Below are 15,363 nucleotides of genomic sequence, written 5' to 3'. Positions count from 1 at the left end.
TGACCTGGTGCTGACCCCAGGAACCGGCACTGACCAGGTGACCGGACACTGGCACATAGCAGGAGCCAAGGACTCAGGTATAAAAGCCCAGGGGTTCCGTTGTTCAGGCTCCCTCTCCAGAGGCACCAGATCAAGCTGGTTTTGTGTTATGCATCACGATTAAATGACTTAAAGGAGCCAGAGATTTGGGACTCTACGATGGGAAACCAGGGTTTATCCGGTAAGGAAACCTTGTCTGACTGTGTAAGTGTGGGGTGTGCAGGGAGTCAAGTAGGGCGCCCATCGGGTCACTGTAGCTACCCACTGTGTAGGGGCTTCAGTCCCAGCAGTGAAAGTGTCTGGTCGTAGGAGTGTGACTGCCAGAGTGACTCCTGGGTAGTCAGACAGGAAAGTTTCTGTAGCACCAGTAAGATGTCAGTATGAGAAACCAGCCTTCACCATTTACATGTATGCTGGGACACAGAGTGGCATGTCTGGTTCTGACATGCAGCTTTCCTTACTGGGGAAGACTTGGATATACAGCTACCAAGAAGAAATTTGTGTTCTTCAAAACTTTGGTGCTTAAATAAGCAATCGTGGCATGGTTGTTAAAGACAAACAACTATTATGAGACTGAGTGGTGTCTATTGCAGTTGAAAATGGCAGAAGTATTTGCTTTAGGTTACCTGACTTAGCCTGAGAAAGGCTACAGTCCTTGTTGTGTTCTCAATCTGGTGGGGGCATGTATGTTCCTTTCTCTCTCTTCTGTGATGGCATAAGCTCTTGAAACTTTGTGGTGGGTTGACTCAGACAGCACTGAGAACTACAGCTCTAGGTTAACTTTTTTTAAAGCTTGCTGCTCACCTGTTGGAGTTTATGCAGTAAGAGAAAGACAGGAATTTATAGCCAGGGTTGAAGAAAGATGGGGCTATTTGCTCTGATTTAGATCAGCTTAAAGCCTGTTGAGGACATGTGCCTTTAGGTAATCACAGCCATGTACACAAAGCAGCAGTTAGTTTGATATAGTGCTTCTGCTCCTGACCAGTGATACCATTTCATACCGTCATCATTGCATGGATTTGGACTCTATGAACTCTGTAGGTGCAGAGGTTGTCATTTTGTATGGTTGGGTTTTTTTTTCTCGCTGGCTGAAACACCATTTTGCCTACCAGTTAATACCTGTTTATTGTTTGTTTGGGTTTTTTTTTTCACATAGCTCTTGCTTAAACTGCATTCACTTGCAAAGGTTGATTCTATGTCTGATCCGTGTGGTGAGACGTAAGACTACAGAAATATTAAATATTCTAAAAGTGCTGAGTGATTGATCATTGGAGGAGGGGCAAGATGATACTTCATTAGCATCCTGCTGAAGCATTTTTTCTGCCCTTCTGTTTTCGTACTGCTGCATATTTGGGCATTGTTGTTTTTGTATGCTGGGATATAAAAGAGGGGGGAATGTGTCCTGTATCGGCTACCAACTCCAAAGGACTTTAGTGGGTTTTATGCCTATAAGTTAGAGCATACTTTAACCACTGCCATAGTGAAATGCTCCTAGAGCAACTGACATTATGGAGGTCTTTTTTTCAGAGAATTAACACTTTTACAGCCTCACAGTTAACTTCTGGCAGTCCTTGTGATTACTTCTCATTGGTGCAGCGCTTTGTGATTACTTCTCATTGGTGCAGCGCTTTAAGGGGTTGTCATGTGACACAACAGAACAGCTTGAAGTACCACTTGCCTGTGGGGAAATAACCTAATAGTGAATTCAGTTGTTTTCTCCAGACAGAAAACTGTGGGATTTTTCTTACATCATGTGTAAGGCCTAGATGAATTTGCCCAGCTAGTAAGGCTGAACATCCCAGAGTTTGCACAGCTAACCATCCTCTCTGAAGGCCCTGAAACGTAGGTAATTCAGTACATCTTTTTGAGCAAGAAAATGTGGTTAACAGCAGCTTTTTATGACCCCTTGCATCTGCACAGTGCAAAAAAAGTCCTTGCAGAAACAAGTCTCAAAGAGCAATTAAAAGCTTTTGATCTTTGAAAGTAAATTTTCTGGTTCGGTGATTGGGGAACTTGAACTTAATTGTGGTAGATAGGCTTTTTATTGACATAGAATATCATGCGAGGAAATTGAAACCTTTAAAATTTAGTCCCTGCAATTGTTAGAAAAACAATAAAATAACCATAGTGTTTCTTGTTAAATGGAAGGGGTTTTTTTCATCACTTCTGTTGCTGTTTGCATCACTCCTTTAAATTTGATGCTGAATGAATCAAACTCAGTCTTGCTGCTGTTGCATTTCAGGCATGATCTCAGTATTTTCTGGGCAGAATGTCAGCTTGGCCTGTTTTTTGGGAAATTGGAGTAGTATGATGGATCACATGAGCTTATTATCTTCTTGTTTACCCTTACTCCCCAATTAATTTCTCTTAGGTACATCTGTTTGAGACGAAAACCGATGGCAGGTAATTACAAGTGTATTGTTAAATGAAAGACAGGAATAATGAAATCTAAATTCTGTCCCAAGATTTCTTGTAGGTCTTCTGCATTATTGTGCATAGATCATTTAGTAATTTGTTTTTGGGAAGACAAAAATAATGTTTTCCTCAGGGTGGTGTTACAGCAGCGTGCCATAGAATCATAGAATATGCTGTGTTGGAAGGGACCCATCAGGATCATCAAGTTCAACTCCTGGCCCTGCACAGGCCACCCCGGGAGTCACACCCGAGAGCATTGTCCAAACACTTCTTGAACTCTGTCAAGGCTGGTGCTGTGACCACTTCCCTGGGGAGCCTATTCCAGGGCCCAAACACCCTCTGGGTGAAGAACCTTTGTCTAATACCCAACCTAAAACTGTCCTGATATGGCTTCAGGCCATTCGCTTTGGTCCTGTCACTGGTCACCAGAGAGAAGAGATCAGTGTCTGTCCCTCCTTTTCAACTCCTGGTAAGTTGTAGAGCACAAAGGTCTCCCCTGTCTCCTCCAGGCTGAACAGACCAAGTGCCCTCAGCCCCTCCTCACGTGGCTTCCCCTCAAGGCCCTTCACCATCCTCATGGCCCTCCTTCGGACACTCTCTAACAGCTTTATATCATTTTTATACTGTGGCACCCAAAACTGCCCCAGCACTCGAGGTGAGGCCGCCCCAGTGCAGAGCAGAGCAGGACAATCCCCTCGCTTGCCCGGCTGGCCATGCTGTGCCTGATGTACCCCGGGGCACGGGTGGCCCTCCTGGCTGCCAGGGCACTGCTGACTCAGATTCAACTTGCCAGTGACCAGGACCCCCAGGTCCCTTTCCACAGCGCTGCTCCAGCTTCTCATTCCCTAATCTACACACGCAACCAGTGTTGCCCTGTCCCAGGTGCAGAATCCAGCACTTGCCCTTGTTAAACTTCACACAGTTGGTGTCCTTCAAAGGTATTAAAAATAAAATGTTTTTATCTTTCCTGCTCCTTTAAGGAAGCAGTGTGGATAGCTTTAGCTTGGATAAGAACAGCATAAAATCTCCATTTGACCTTCTTGCTGGGGAATGCTTCGCTTTCGAGGTGCATTAGTTCAGTAATCTAAAGTATTCCTTCCTGCTTATTTCTGCTTCCTTCTTCTGTTTAAACTGTACTAGTTTGGAGCTGTGTTCACTCTGCACTGTTAATGGCCCATAGCCTGTTTCCCTTCCACCACACTAAGTGTGGCGAGAGCCCGCAGACCTGCGGGATGTATTTTTGGTGTGTACTCAAGCAGCTGCACTGCTGCTGAGACAAGCAAATGTGGAAGCTTTAGTGAAATGCCCAGTCCCCCAAATATAGAATCAAGCCACAAAGTCTGCAGGATTAAAGTAAGGCTGTTCACCTTGGCTCACTTCCTGCACATGTTGTTGCAAGGAAAAAGCAAATGGTTGTTTATTAGGGAATGATTTAAAAGATGATATTTAATTAAGGTGCTTGCATGGCTAAGTGCTGAAATGCAGCCACCTACTACAGGGAATGTGCCAATTGCTTTGACTGATGCTGTAAGATAGTTAGAAGAAGATACTCTGTTCTATGGTGGGGACCCTGATGGATTAATTGATCTCCAGTTCAACAAAGGCAGCTTTTGCAGTGAGGAAGTAATGGGTGAATGATGGGCATTGGATAGTAGTCAGTATTCCTTGCCACAGTAGTTTTTCTGTCTAAATTAAAAGAAGCTATTCATTCTAGTGCTCTGAGAGGGTTTTCCCATTGTCTTTGACTTCCCTCAGTAATATTTAGCCTTTAATTTGAAGTTACCGTAGGAGTTTCTGATCTTTTGGCTAGGACTGATCCATTTTAAATCTTGAAAATGCCAGATACCAAATATACCACATCTCATGGATCGTGGTTGGAAAACTGAAGGAGGGAAAGTTGAACCTGATCAATGAGCAGTTGCCTGAGTAATCACTAATTTACCTGCTGCTTCAGTGAAGAAACATTTTTCAGCACTTATATTGCAGTGGGACTATCAATCTGCCTTTACAAATAACCCTCATAACTTCTAATATAGCATAAGCACTGTAAACATCAGGCAGTTTAAATGAGGATAGGGATTAAAACTGTTCAAGGGGATTTGAGTTGTCAGATAATCAGTAGCAGGTGTCCTTTACTTGTGGCAGATGGCTTAGGTGTTGTCAGAGGTTTTACTGCAGAGCAAGAGAGAGCTTGTCTTACTCTTTGCTTCCCAAAGCCAGCCTGAGTATGCACTGGCATGCTTTTCTTCTGTTCTGGCAAGGACCTTTGCAGCAGAGCGTAGGAAAGCAAATCAAACTGAAGACTGGCATTTATGCTGATTTATATGATGCACTTACGAACCTTCAGCTGCAAACAACTTTTTGAGTAATACCAGAAGTGTTTATTTGAGAGATGGAAAGTACACTTCATCTTCTTTGATGTATTTTCCTTACCTTTTTGGTGCTGTTAATGAGCAATCTTTTAATACCCTACATGCTTGAAGTCAGTATGGGCACCTTTGTCTTCAAAACTAGTGCCTTGTTTTTATTTTAACAAGGGGTGAAGTGCATGCAGTAAAGAGGTTGAGCAAGTTTGTTCCACAGTCTCTCTGGGTGGCTGTGAGACTCCTGACTTTCTCCCATAAGCACAGATCATCTCTGCCTTGTGTTTCAGTGCAGTGAGTGTTAAGCCAAGTCTGCCTTAATGCCACTGGTGTTATCTTGCTGACAACATACTTCTATTGCCAGTGAAGTTTGTGCATGCACGTGCAGAACTGAAGTTTATAGGCAAAGCAGTTTCTTCGTGCTTGGCTTTTGAATTCCTCCTCTGAGTGCATCACCTACATTAGTAGGTCTCTGTGAAGAAGACAGGGCATGAGTCAGATGCTTCATGTCAATATAAAGAAGTTGGAAAAGAAACATTTGTGCTGAAGGGCTAAATTTACAGAAGGAAGTGGACCTGAAAGTAAGTGTTTGTAAGTAGTTTGTGTTCTCTGAGGAATCAAATCTTGTAATAGCCTACCAGTCACTTGACACTGCTTATTTGCAGTCTTAAGACCACAGAGGAACATCAAAAAGTGCTTGTTCAAGTCTGCTAATATTGCTCGTTTTTCTTTAGTTGTGATGTGTTTTCCTGGTGATCAAATATTGGCAGGTATTGAAGGTATGTCTTTTTGATGCCATCTTGCTGCAAATTCCAGCGGCTGACTCGCTGTAGTCTCTCTCCTTTAGTTTGTTTATATCAAACCTGGTGTGGATTTGTACCTGGCAAGGGTTTAAGCAGAAATGAAAAATGAGTATGGAGTATAATGTGTGCATGGTGTGACAGGAAAGTATCATTAGTAACCATTCAGCCTCACAGCTACATACCAGCCTGATCAAAATAATGCTCTTCACATATTAAAAGCTTTAAGCAGCAATCCATTGAAAGTATCCAGTGAAGATCCCGTGATTCGCATAAAAGACATGCCAGAGGTTTGGCATTGAAGAGTTCATGCTTCATCCTTGGTGATAGATACTTTTTGCCAAGAGGCTGAAGTTACTGGCATTGTTCATGAGGGCATTGAACACATAAGTGTCTTGTATTTCTTCCTCAAAACCTCCTTGGCCAGGCTGATTGCCTGTTTGTACTGATTATACTTTCTGGTATGGAGCTGTGTGATCAGTAATGATCTGTTCTGTAATGTGCACAATTCTCTGGAGTGCTTTCAGGTAAAGGTGGTTTTGTGAAGGATATCCTTGACTTGCTTTCTTAATACAGTGTGAAGTGCTTGCTCAGTATGACTTGTCCTTTAATTTATTTTTCCCTGATTCTTTTTCAGGAAATATTAAATATTTAGATACCAACATTTTTGGAAGTGGCTGGTAAAACAGATTGATTTTCCTTACTCAGTCCCCTTCAGAGTGAAACATGAGTCCGTTTTTTTTACATTCAGCCCAGATGGTATGCTGCTTAAAGTGAGCAATGTGTTGCAGTGAAAATGGACTACTTTCCCCTTCTTTCCCTCCTCCTTTACTTAACTGAACACATCCATGTAGCTCCTATTTGGGTTGAATTCAAAATTAATCAAAGAGGCTGCAGGGTAAGTATGTCAACTGTTGGAATGCCAGCTCTGCCAGATTGAAGGAGTTTCTGCTCCTGCCAACAGACAGTGCAGCTAGTTGGCTACACAAAACCTGACATCTTTATGGACCTTGTTAGAAAATGGACACGAGGATGTGGTTTGGTCCTTTCTGTGTCTGTCTTGAGTGTATCTGTAACGCTGCCTCTCCTTGTGCGTGCACAGCCCTACATTGGGCTGTGTGCTGAGTGGGCAGGAACGTCGCATTCCTGAGGGCTGGAAGCTGAGGACTGCACTGAGGATTTCTTTGAGGGTTTTTTAAAATCCATTAGGAGAGACTTGCAAAGTATGAGGGAAGCAGAAGGAGTAATACCATTTAAAACAGTTCCACATGTGCCATTGTTTTGACAGTTTTTTATCCACCAATGGATTTTTTGGGCATGGAGTAATGCACGAAACAAGTTTCTAGATGCATTGGCTGTGGCTCTCAAATTGCTCTCTGTAACATGCAACTCTCCTAGGAGCTGATGGAGGTCATGTTTTAAGAGAAGTATTGGTTTCTTTGAAACTGGATTGAGTCAGAGTTCCGTGTTCCCATTTCGGAGCAAAGCTTGGGTAGGGCTATCTGCAAGTATCTTGATTTTCCACTATCTTTTGTTTGTTTGGTGAAAGGGTTATTAATACATCCTTGCTTTAAAAGAATATTTGGGATAAGGTTATTGTATGATAAAGGAAATCCTGTAAACAACTCACTGGGTAACAAAATTTGATACCTGTTCCTGGAATGTTGCTTCAATCTAATAGGATAGAAGTATGGTATTTACTCAAAGGAGTTTTTGAAAGGAAGAGGGACTTGATAGTGCTTTTTTAGGGAGGTTGGTTCTTGTTCGTGCTTTTTGCTTTTTGAAACTCTAAAAATTTCTACAATTAGTTAGCTTGGTCTAAATTTTTTTCATTAAAGGAATATGGAGATCATGGCTAAAACTTTTCAGGCAAGATAACAACAGTAGATCTGATGGGAGCTGAGCTTTGGTTATTCTGCTCAGGAAGTATTACAGTGCATCCAGTTGTTACGTTTTCTCTCAGGAACACCAGGATGCTTCATGGGGAAAAGGCAGTTCTGTAGCTGGGGCGGGTAGCTGTGAGACCTGCTGTTGGTTCTTAGCTAGCAGCTTGCCCACGTGGAGAAGTCTCACTTAAATGCTCACAGAAGGACTTTTCATTTTGAATAGGTGCTACTTCCACGTGGAAGGGAGCAGGGTGGATGAGAGATACAGATATGAGGTTAGATAAGAAGGTAGTGTAGAGCAATGGGGAGAGATGCCGTGAGATTGGCACCTCTTTGTTGTTGCAGCCTAAATGTACTGCCTTAGTTGCTTAGGTTCTGAGAGAGCAAAAGCCTTGGTAATTTCTAGTTCTCTTGTCAAGCTTGAATAAGCTCTGTTTTATAGCAGAGATTTATTCTTAGCCAGGGCATTCCAGTTTTGTAATATCTGAGAACTTGTAAATTCTAGTGAAAGTTATGGATATTACCAGGAAAGTCTTCCAGTAGTACCATACTGACTGGAAAGCTGCTTTTGAGGGGACTGTGGAGAAGGGAGTTAGAGTCTGCTGTTGAAGCTCTTACATACTTTATGACATAGAGTACATGGTATATTGACTGAACTTCTACATTGCAAAGAATACTGAGATATCTCCTTCCTATCTTGATCTGACAATGGCATCCTGTAATTTTGCAATACTGTGGTAGATTTCCTCCAGAGGTGGTGTTCGTGCAGTGGGAGTTGTTTGCTAATAAAAAGTTGTGTAAATGCTGACAGCTTCACTCTGCAGCTCTCTGAGTGTGGTGGTTTTCATTTGGTCATTACTTAGCAAGTACATGTCAGTGATACAAAGACTGATCTGAATGTGTTCAATTACTGTTGTAAGGGGGAAAAACGCCATAAGCAACAACGAAGCCCTCGCTGGTTGAACATAGAAGTGCAGAACTCGGTTAACAGTGATGCTGTAAGGCTGCACTAGCCTGGGGGTGCTTATTGACGAGCACCGTATCCGTTCAGTGCTTCATGGCAGGAGTAGCCAAGGATAAACTGTTGCCATTGCTGCTTTAAATTCAGGGACTCAGGCACAAGGCAAAGTTGGGGTGTAGCATTTCCCCAGGAGCTGCTGGGAGCAGTGAGGGTCCTGCCTGGCTGGGCTGGAGCTGAGCTTGTTCCAGTGTGCTGTAGGCTGTAACAGTGTCGAGAACAAACCTGCTGTTATCTCCGTGGGAAGAACAATGATGCAGGGAATGAAACTGAGGTTTGAATGACACTCCTAAAAGATGTCTAATTACCAGCCACATGCCTGGGCATGCTTCTTGGTGGCCATCACTCTCTCTCTTTAAGGTGCTACAGCAGGAGAGTTACAGGTAGCTCTGGGTGTGTGGACAGTGGCTCAGATTGCCCCGTTGCCTCAGAAGACCTTATTTCCACCTTTTTTTTCTGAACTACATTATCTTTTTAACAGCTCAGGGCAAATTTCCATTAAGGCATCTGCTCTGTGCTGGTACATTCTTGAAACATCCCCAGGAAAGTCAGCCATTTGCAAGAAATAGCCTTTGAAAGGGAATACATTGTTTGAGACAGACATAGGCGTAAAGAGCCTACCTCCCTGAAGCATTCCTCTTGTGTCTTTTGAAGTAGTGATGTGAATCTTAGCAGTTTTGCCTGTGTCATGGATGGAGCATTTTGATATGTTGTGGGGGAGGAAGGGAACTGGCTACATCTGGCTGATTCAGGAGTTTCTGAAAAGCCTCATGCACTAATCATGCTATAAAGCTTATTATTTTGGTACATGTGTTCTCCAAAGATGCCTGTAGAAAGCAAATTCCTCCCAGGGACTTCAGGAATGCTAGGAAGAAGGTCTTACCTGAAACTTCTTATCCTGATAGTTGTGATCTGCTCTGTGCCCTGTGCAGCACTGAAGAATGGGGCACTCTCCATGTTGTGTTCATAATGGTTTTCCTTGCCCTTGGTGTTCAGGCTTTCCTGGGAGAGGAAGGAGTTGGACTCAAAGAGCAACAGGAAGCAACATGGTGTAGGGGTTGGGCAGTAGGTTGGGCAGAACCAACCACAGCTCTTCAGTTCCAAAAACTTCCCCCAGAGTTCCAAAAATAATGTGCTTATTGTCAAAACAGATAAATGATAAGTAAATGGTTAAGCTTTGTGTCAGCTTTGTTTGTTCTTCCTGGTTCTGAACCATGAGGGTATGCAGGTTGGCAGGGAGGATGTTTCTATGACACCTCCATCCTTACCTGGGAAGGTTTGTATTTCCAGGATTTTTGCCTACTCAAGTGCATGTTGCCTGGGACTAGTCTGGACTATGACAAGAAGACAAGGGGAAGGATACTATTTTTCTTACTCTCTGCCTTGTCTTGTAGCTTCCCCCCAGCTCTGTGACAGGTCATGCCATTTTTATGCTTATTAAAGCGTTTGAGTGTCATTATCCTTCCTTCACTGAAGTTTGTGTTTCTGTGATACCTGCATTCCAAAAAACAATGCACAAAGTGAGAAAAAATTTAATCTACAAAGAGTAGATTAAAATGACTGAGTAGTGCTGTGTTTAACGTTGAAGGCAAAGCTCTAGATTTCTTTTTCTCACTGTTCTCTTGATTTCCAGTATCCTGCTACTGGCAGACTCAGTGTGCCAGCTGCCTTACTAGCCTGTGGACAGATGTATGCTAGGGGACTGTATGAACACCAAGAAGCTCAATTCTGACTTTGATCAGCAGCACTGTGTTTAAAACTTAATTGAAAACCTGGTACGAATGTCAGTGTGTTACCTTGTGCACAGCCCTTGGCTAACAAGAACAACAACAAAGTATTCTGCAAGCTAAGAACCGATCTGACAAAAGCATGGGAGGATAGAACTGAGTTCATGGGAGGATGTAGCCTCATCTGTTTTACTTCTGTTTAGACTGACCCTGTGAAGAGGAGAGAATTTTTTTTAAACAAACATTGCTTTGACCTGAGTATACATAGAGGCCGCATGTGTGTTCTTAGAAAGAAAATAGCAAAAGGAAATCTGCAAAATAGAGTGTGAGAATGGAGAACAGATAAAATGAGAATTTAGGAAAAAGAAAGTGCTAGCAAGTACCATACTCGGGATACTGATAGGATAATGACAAAATAACGAGGGTCAGGGTCCATTTGTTTCATCTTCATTCAACTACTGATAAGCATCTCGCTCTGTGCTGCCTTTGTTAAATCCTCAATAAACTTACCTCTCTTTCGTTTGTTGCAGACAGCCAACTGTTGCCTGGGAATAACTTCACGAATGAATGCAACATTCCTGGAAACTTCATGTGCAGTAATGGACGCTGTATCCCCGGGGCCTGGCAGTGTGATGGGCTGCCGGACTGCTTTGATGACAGTGATGAGAAGGAATGCCGTAAGTGACCATTGCTGTGGCCTTATCATGCTTTGTATCACAGGCCTTGGCTAACTAGTGTTACTGCTGTGTTCTGTAGTGTGTGTTAGAGAAGGAGCAAAGCTGCTGCCGCTTTCCTCATTTAGATCTTGTTGAAAAATACACACAGGCTTTATTGTTTCAGGTCTTTAGTGTTCTTCAGTGTCCAATTTTATTACAGCACCTGGGGAGGTGCCCGAACAGATGGATAAATTGAGATGGACTTGACTTACAATTCTTCCAATATAAGAGTGATGCTCTGTGATTTTTAGGGATCCTGCATGTACTGCTTCAGCACACTGGTCTAGTGCTATAAGCTGACCTTCACTGCCATCAAACCTAGTTCCTTTCATTTTAGAATTGTTGACTGTATCCTGTGATTTTTGTTCTCCCCAATCAAAATGAACTCTATGAACTTTAATAATAACTTTCTAAAAAATAGGCTAAAATAATTTGCTAATTGGTGTTTTTAAGTTAGAACTTGTATTCTAGAGAGCTAAAAAAGTCTGACCTGGTTCTCATCTGTTTCATCTTTTTCTTAGCATTAAGTAAGATTTAGTTAATGTTACTCAGCCATAACATGATACTTTCTAGCCTACACGTGTTAACGAGACAGCAAAATTATGCTGTAGCATAATGCTGTGATTTGAAATCCAGTTGAGAGTGAAAGAAGTAAAATTTCATGTGATTCTAGAGCAGCTGAGAAATTTCTGAGACGTTACTGGTTTTCATGTGGCAAATGTGGTTTCTTTATGTGTGTACTTTACAGAGATTTTCATTACACTTAAACTGAATTTATAAGAAGCTTACCTTTCCCAGGATACTTCTAAGACAGCATTAGCCTTGCTTATGGAGCAGAAGGAAAAAATAAGAGCTTTTTTCAAATTATCTGACTAGAGATAGTGTGTTGTTAAATGCTCTTGCTTTTTAAATTTGATTCCTTTTCTTTAACCCCAGTAATCCATCGCCTTTAAATAAAGGGGCTTTAATAACTGTGCTGTGTAAATCTCCATGTGTAGTTTTGCTTTCAGCCAGTGAGCTTTTTCACTTTCTAAAGAATTAAAAGTATCTGTATGAAGCATCTAATGCTTTGCAGTCTTTATAAATCATCAGGCTTGTGTTGCAACATTGAAGACAGGTTAGTTTAATTTTTTTTCACACTTAAATGTTAACATTAAAGGATAGGCCTGTTACAAGGCTTGATCAGTGTCATGCATATCTGTTTAAACCCTAGCAGAAATTATATCAGTGGCAGCTTTGGCAAGAATAAAAATATCTTAAGTTCAGCCTGTACTTTTCAGTGAGATGTTCCTGATGACAACAACTGTGTGACTCAGGTTCCTCGTTACTTTGCTCCTGAGCAGACTGCTGGCATGACTTTTGGTGTGCTTTTTCTACTTCTTAAAACAAGCTGATTGATGGTACTTCTTTGTATTATTAGGATACACACCAGGAGTTTTTGTGTCTCTAAGAATGTTGTCATTGTCTGCCTTGCATAAATTTTCTTTCATTTGATACAATTAGATGATGTTTATGAAGATTTTCTTAATGAAAGCTGGACTGAGTATTTACTCAGGAATCAGTAACAGGAAAATATGCTTTCTGACTCCGTTCAAAAATTTCCTTACCAAAATCAGTTTGGTCTGGTGAATTACAGACAGTAATAAACATAGTAACTGACAATAAAATATAAATAGCTGTAAATGGCAGTTCATAAAAGCTGTTCTTGTCACCACAGACTCAAATAAACCTCAATGATGTAGGCTGTGCTGCAGCTATGAATTTTAAGTTGCTGCGGAACGGTCCTTCCTGGGTTTTTTTCAAGTACTTTTATCCAGCTTGATTGGCTGACAGTTTCTGGAGGAGCATCCTTTTGATCCTGCACAAATTGATGGAGATAATTAGACTGTTCTTTCCTCTTGCCATACATCTATCTGCTATTGGATCGCCCTCACAAATGTAAAATTAGCATACAAAAGAGACTTGCAGGGAGAGCAATCGATTTGAATCCTATGCTGGCCTACTGTTAACAGGTCAGATAAGTCAAAACAGAATGGAGGTAGTGCTCGTTTGAATCTCCACATTTGTAATGTTTCCAACCAGTCTTTTATATTATAAAGTAATCAAAAGTTGGATGGGCTTATACAGACCAAATCTGGGGTCAGATTTGTTCCTAGCTCAGAGAAAAAAGTGTTGAAAAGCAGCCCTATACATACAAAATTTTATTTTTTAAATCATCTTAAGCTAAACTTTGTTACTTTCCTTCCACTGGAATAGGGCTCTACTTCCTAGAGCTTACCTTGCAGCGAAATTAGAGTCCTTTGTTTCTGCTGTGATTTTGCTTTGCAGTAGCTGAGCTGTTGATGGTGAACACAAAGCCATAGGAGTTGCATTAGCAACATGAGGTGGCTAAGTTCCCAGTGTGTCACTACTCACAGCTGTACTTTAAGCTGCTTTGTCTGTGATTCCTCCTCAAGTAACTATTTCACATTGAGAAGTGTTAACCTTGCTTAAAAATGTCTGTGTGTAAGAGTTTGGTTACAGGGTTTGTTTGTTGTGAAGATGAGTACGCTGTGTTTTGGCATGCCCATGAGGAAGTAGTCCTGCAGACGTGTGTGGTTATGTGGAAAGTCTTTCTCTTTTGGTTTGTCTTACTGTTGGACATCCACATTCAACCATAGTTTATCAATTCTGTTGCTGTAGCATCTCATCCTGTCTGTCCCCATTTAAACAGGAAAACTTTGAACTCAGGGTCTGGTTCTCATTTTTTGTGGTCAGCAAGTAGAAAAGTGATGGTCTGGCTGTGAGGAGGAAATAAGATGCAAAGCAGAATTACCTGCACATTGTCCATCCTTGTCTTACCTCTTTCCTGTCTTGCTTTTGTCCCTTTTCTGTCTCCTCTTCTGCAGGACCATCTCTGTTAACCACGTCACTTTGCTTGTGGCCTTTCTCTTCATCTCCCACACTTGTCAGAACCCACGTGCCCACATACCATCTGTCATCTTCCATGCTTCCTCTGTACCCTTACCCTTACCTTAACGCTTCCCATGCCAGCTGTCTTTGTGCTACGTAGTGCACAGAACATTTCTCATACCCTTGCCTTCACTCATGGTGATGTGATGACTGAAAAATGTTACCTGGTTTTATCTGGGCAGGAGGGTCGAGGAAAGGCATGGAAGGGAGGGAATAAGCTGAGACAGTGACTTCTCATTGTTGTAAATAAGAACCACTTCTTGAAGAACAACCTTGCTTTTTTTTTTCCTGCAGGCCAATAATTGAGCTCGAAAAGGATTAGTTTACCATATCAATGTGAATGTTTTGTGAGTACTTCCAGTTCTCTGTAGTTTGAGTAATGTGCTATCATCAGTGTATCTCCCAATGGAGAACTGCTTTGTAGTTAATCCCCTTGTCTTCTGGTTCTCATCGGCTGGATTGCTCCTTAGCCTGTGTAGTCCAGTACCTGTCATGCATGTTTCTTTGAAGTATTGGTATTACTACTGCTTTACACCTGTGTGAATGATTTTTAAAGGAAGCTGAGGCTCTTCTTAACAAACACAGAATCTTAACCAACAGGACTTCCCTGTGAAGCTTGGAGGGATTGCATAGATCCTAAATCCTCCTCTGCTTGCACACCAGGCATTACAGATAGCTGGGGTTAGTGCTTGCCGTGGTCGGGTTGGGAGCTGCATGCTGTCAGCACTCAGTTCTTTCTGTTACCAGATATGGAAGATCCAAAATTTTCCAAAACAGAGAGCCTGAATGGAAGAAGCCTAGAAATATGTGCTTGCATGTTTTGAAACGTTTTGAGGTAAATTAATTATCTCTAGTGCTGACTTTTATACCTACCTGCCAACCTATTCCTTTGAAGCCAAGACCTGCATCTCGCTCTTGGAAGGATTCTCATCTTGAGATTTCAGAGTGCGCTAATATTCTTAGTTAAGCTGCTAATTTACTCTGTTATCTCTGTTTCCTCTTTCCTTTGCTCTTTGTACACCTTTGTATTAGATTATTACAGAGAGAACATTGTGAACACAGAATGGCTTTTGTCACTAATGAGCAGCAGCTAGTGGGGAGATGGCATGTGCTGCCTTTGTCAGCTAACAAGGAGCAGATGGTGGGGATTCGGAGCATGGCACATCATCCACACTAAGTGCCTGGCATGACAGCAGCCAGAATTAGAGACACACCAAGTACCCAGGAGTCTAGATTTTCCTTCATTGCTCTTCTGAGAGATGCCAAATTTGTATGTTCAGCTATGAGCAAATAGTGGCACACAGTGAATCAGTGACTAGCTCTGTTAATCCAAGGGCTAAAGAGTGGGCTAGAAAAAACCTGTATGCAAGGATAGCCTTGGGGCAGTGTGTTCTCATGTCTGAAACCTCTGTCTCTCTTGTTTCTGTTTCCGGTTGTCACCGCTGCT

The 15,363-nt window shown here is 42.0% G+C and overlaps 1 protein-coding gene across 5 annotated transcripts in view; it reads left to right on the top strand.

Annotated features, from left to right (window-relative positions):
* LDLRAD3 (low density lipoprotein receptor class A domain containing 3) overlaps positions 1-15,363 on the top strand; it is a 120,690-nt gene that overhangs the window by 37,221 nt on the left and 68,106 nt on the right. For all 5 annotated transcript variants that reach the window (XM_048307979.1, XM_048307978.1, XM_048307977.1 and 2 more), the window contains exon 2: positions 10,779-10,925. In XM_048307979.1, the coding sequence (XP_048163936.1) occupies positions 10,838-10,925 (88 nt within the window). In that variant the 5' untranslated portion in view covers positions 10,779-10,837. The remainder of the gene's footprint in view (positions 1-10,778; positions 10,926-15,363) is intronic.

This window comes from Corvus hawaiiensis, chromosome 6 (assembly GCF_020740725.1).
Source record: "Corvus hawaiiensis isolate bCorHaw1 chromosome 6, bCorHaw1.pri.cur, whole genome shotgun sequence".
NCBI lineage: Eukaryota > Metazoa > Chordata > Aves > Passeriformes > Corvidae > Corvus > Corvus hawaiiensis.
The sequence above is the reverse complement of the archived record's forward strand: the minus strand, read 5'-3'. Positions and strand labels throughout refer to the sequence as shown.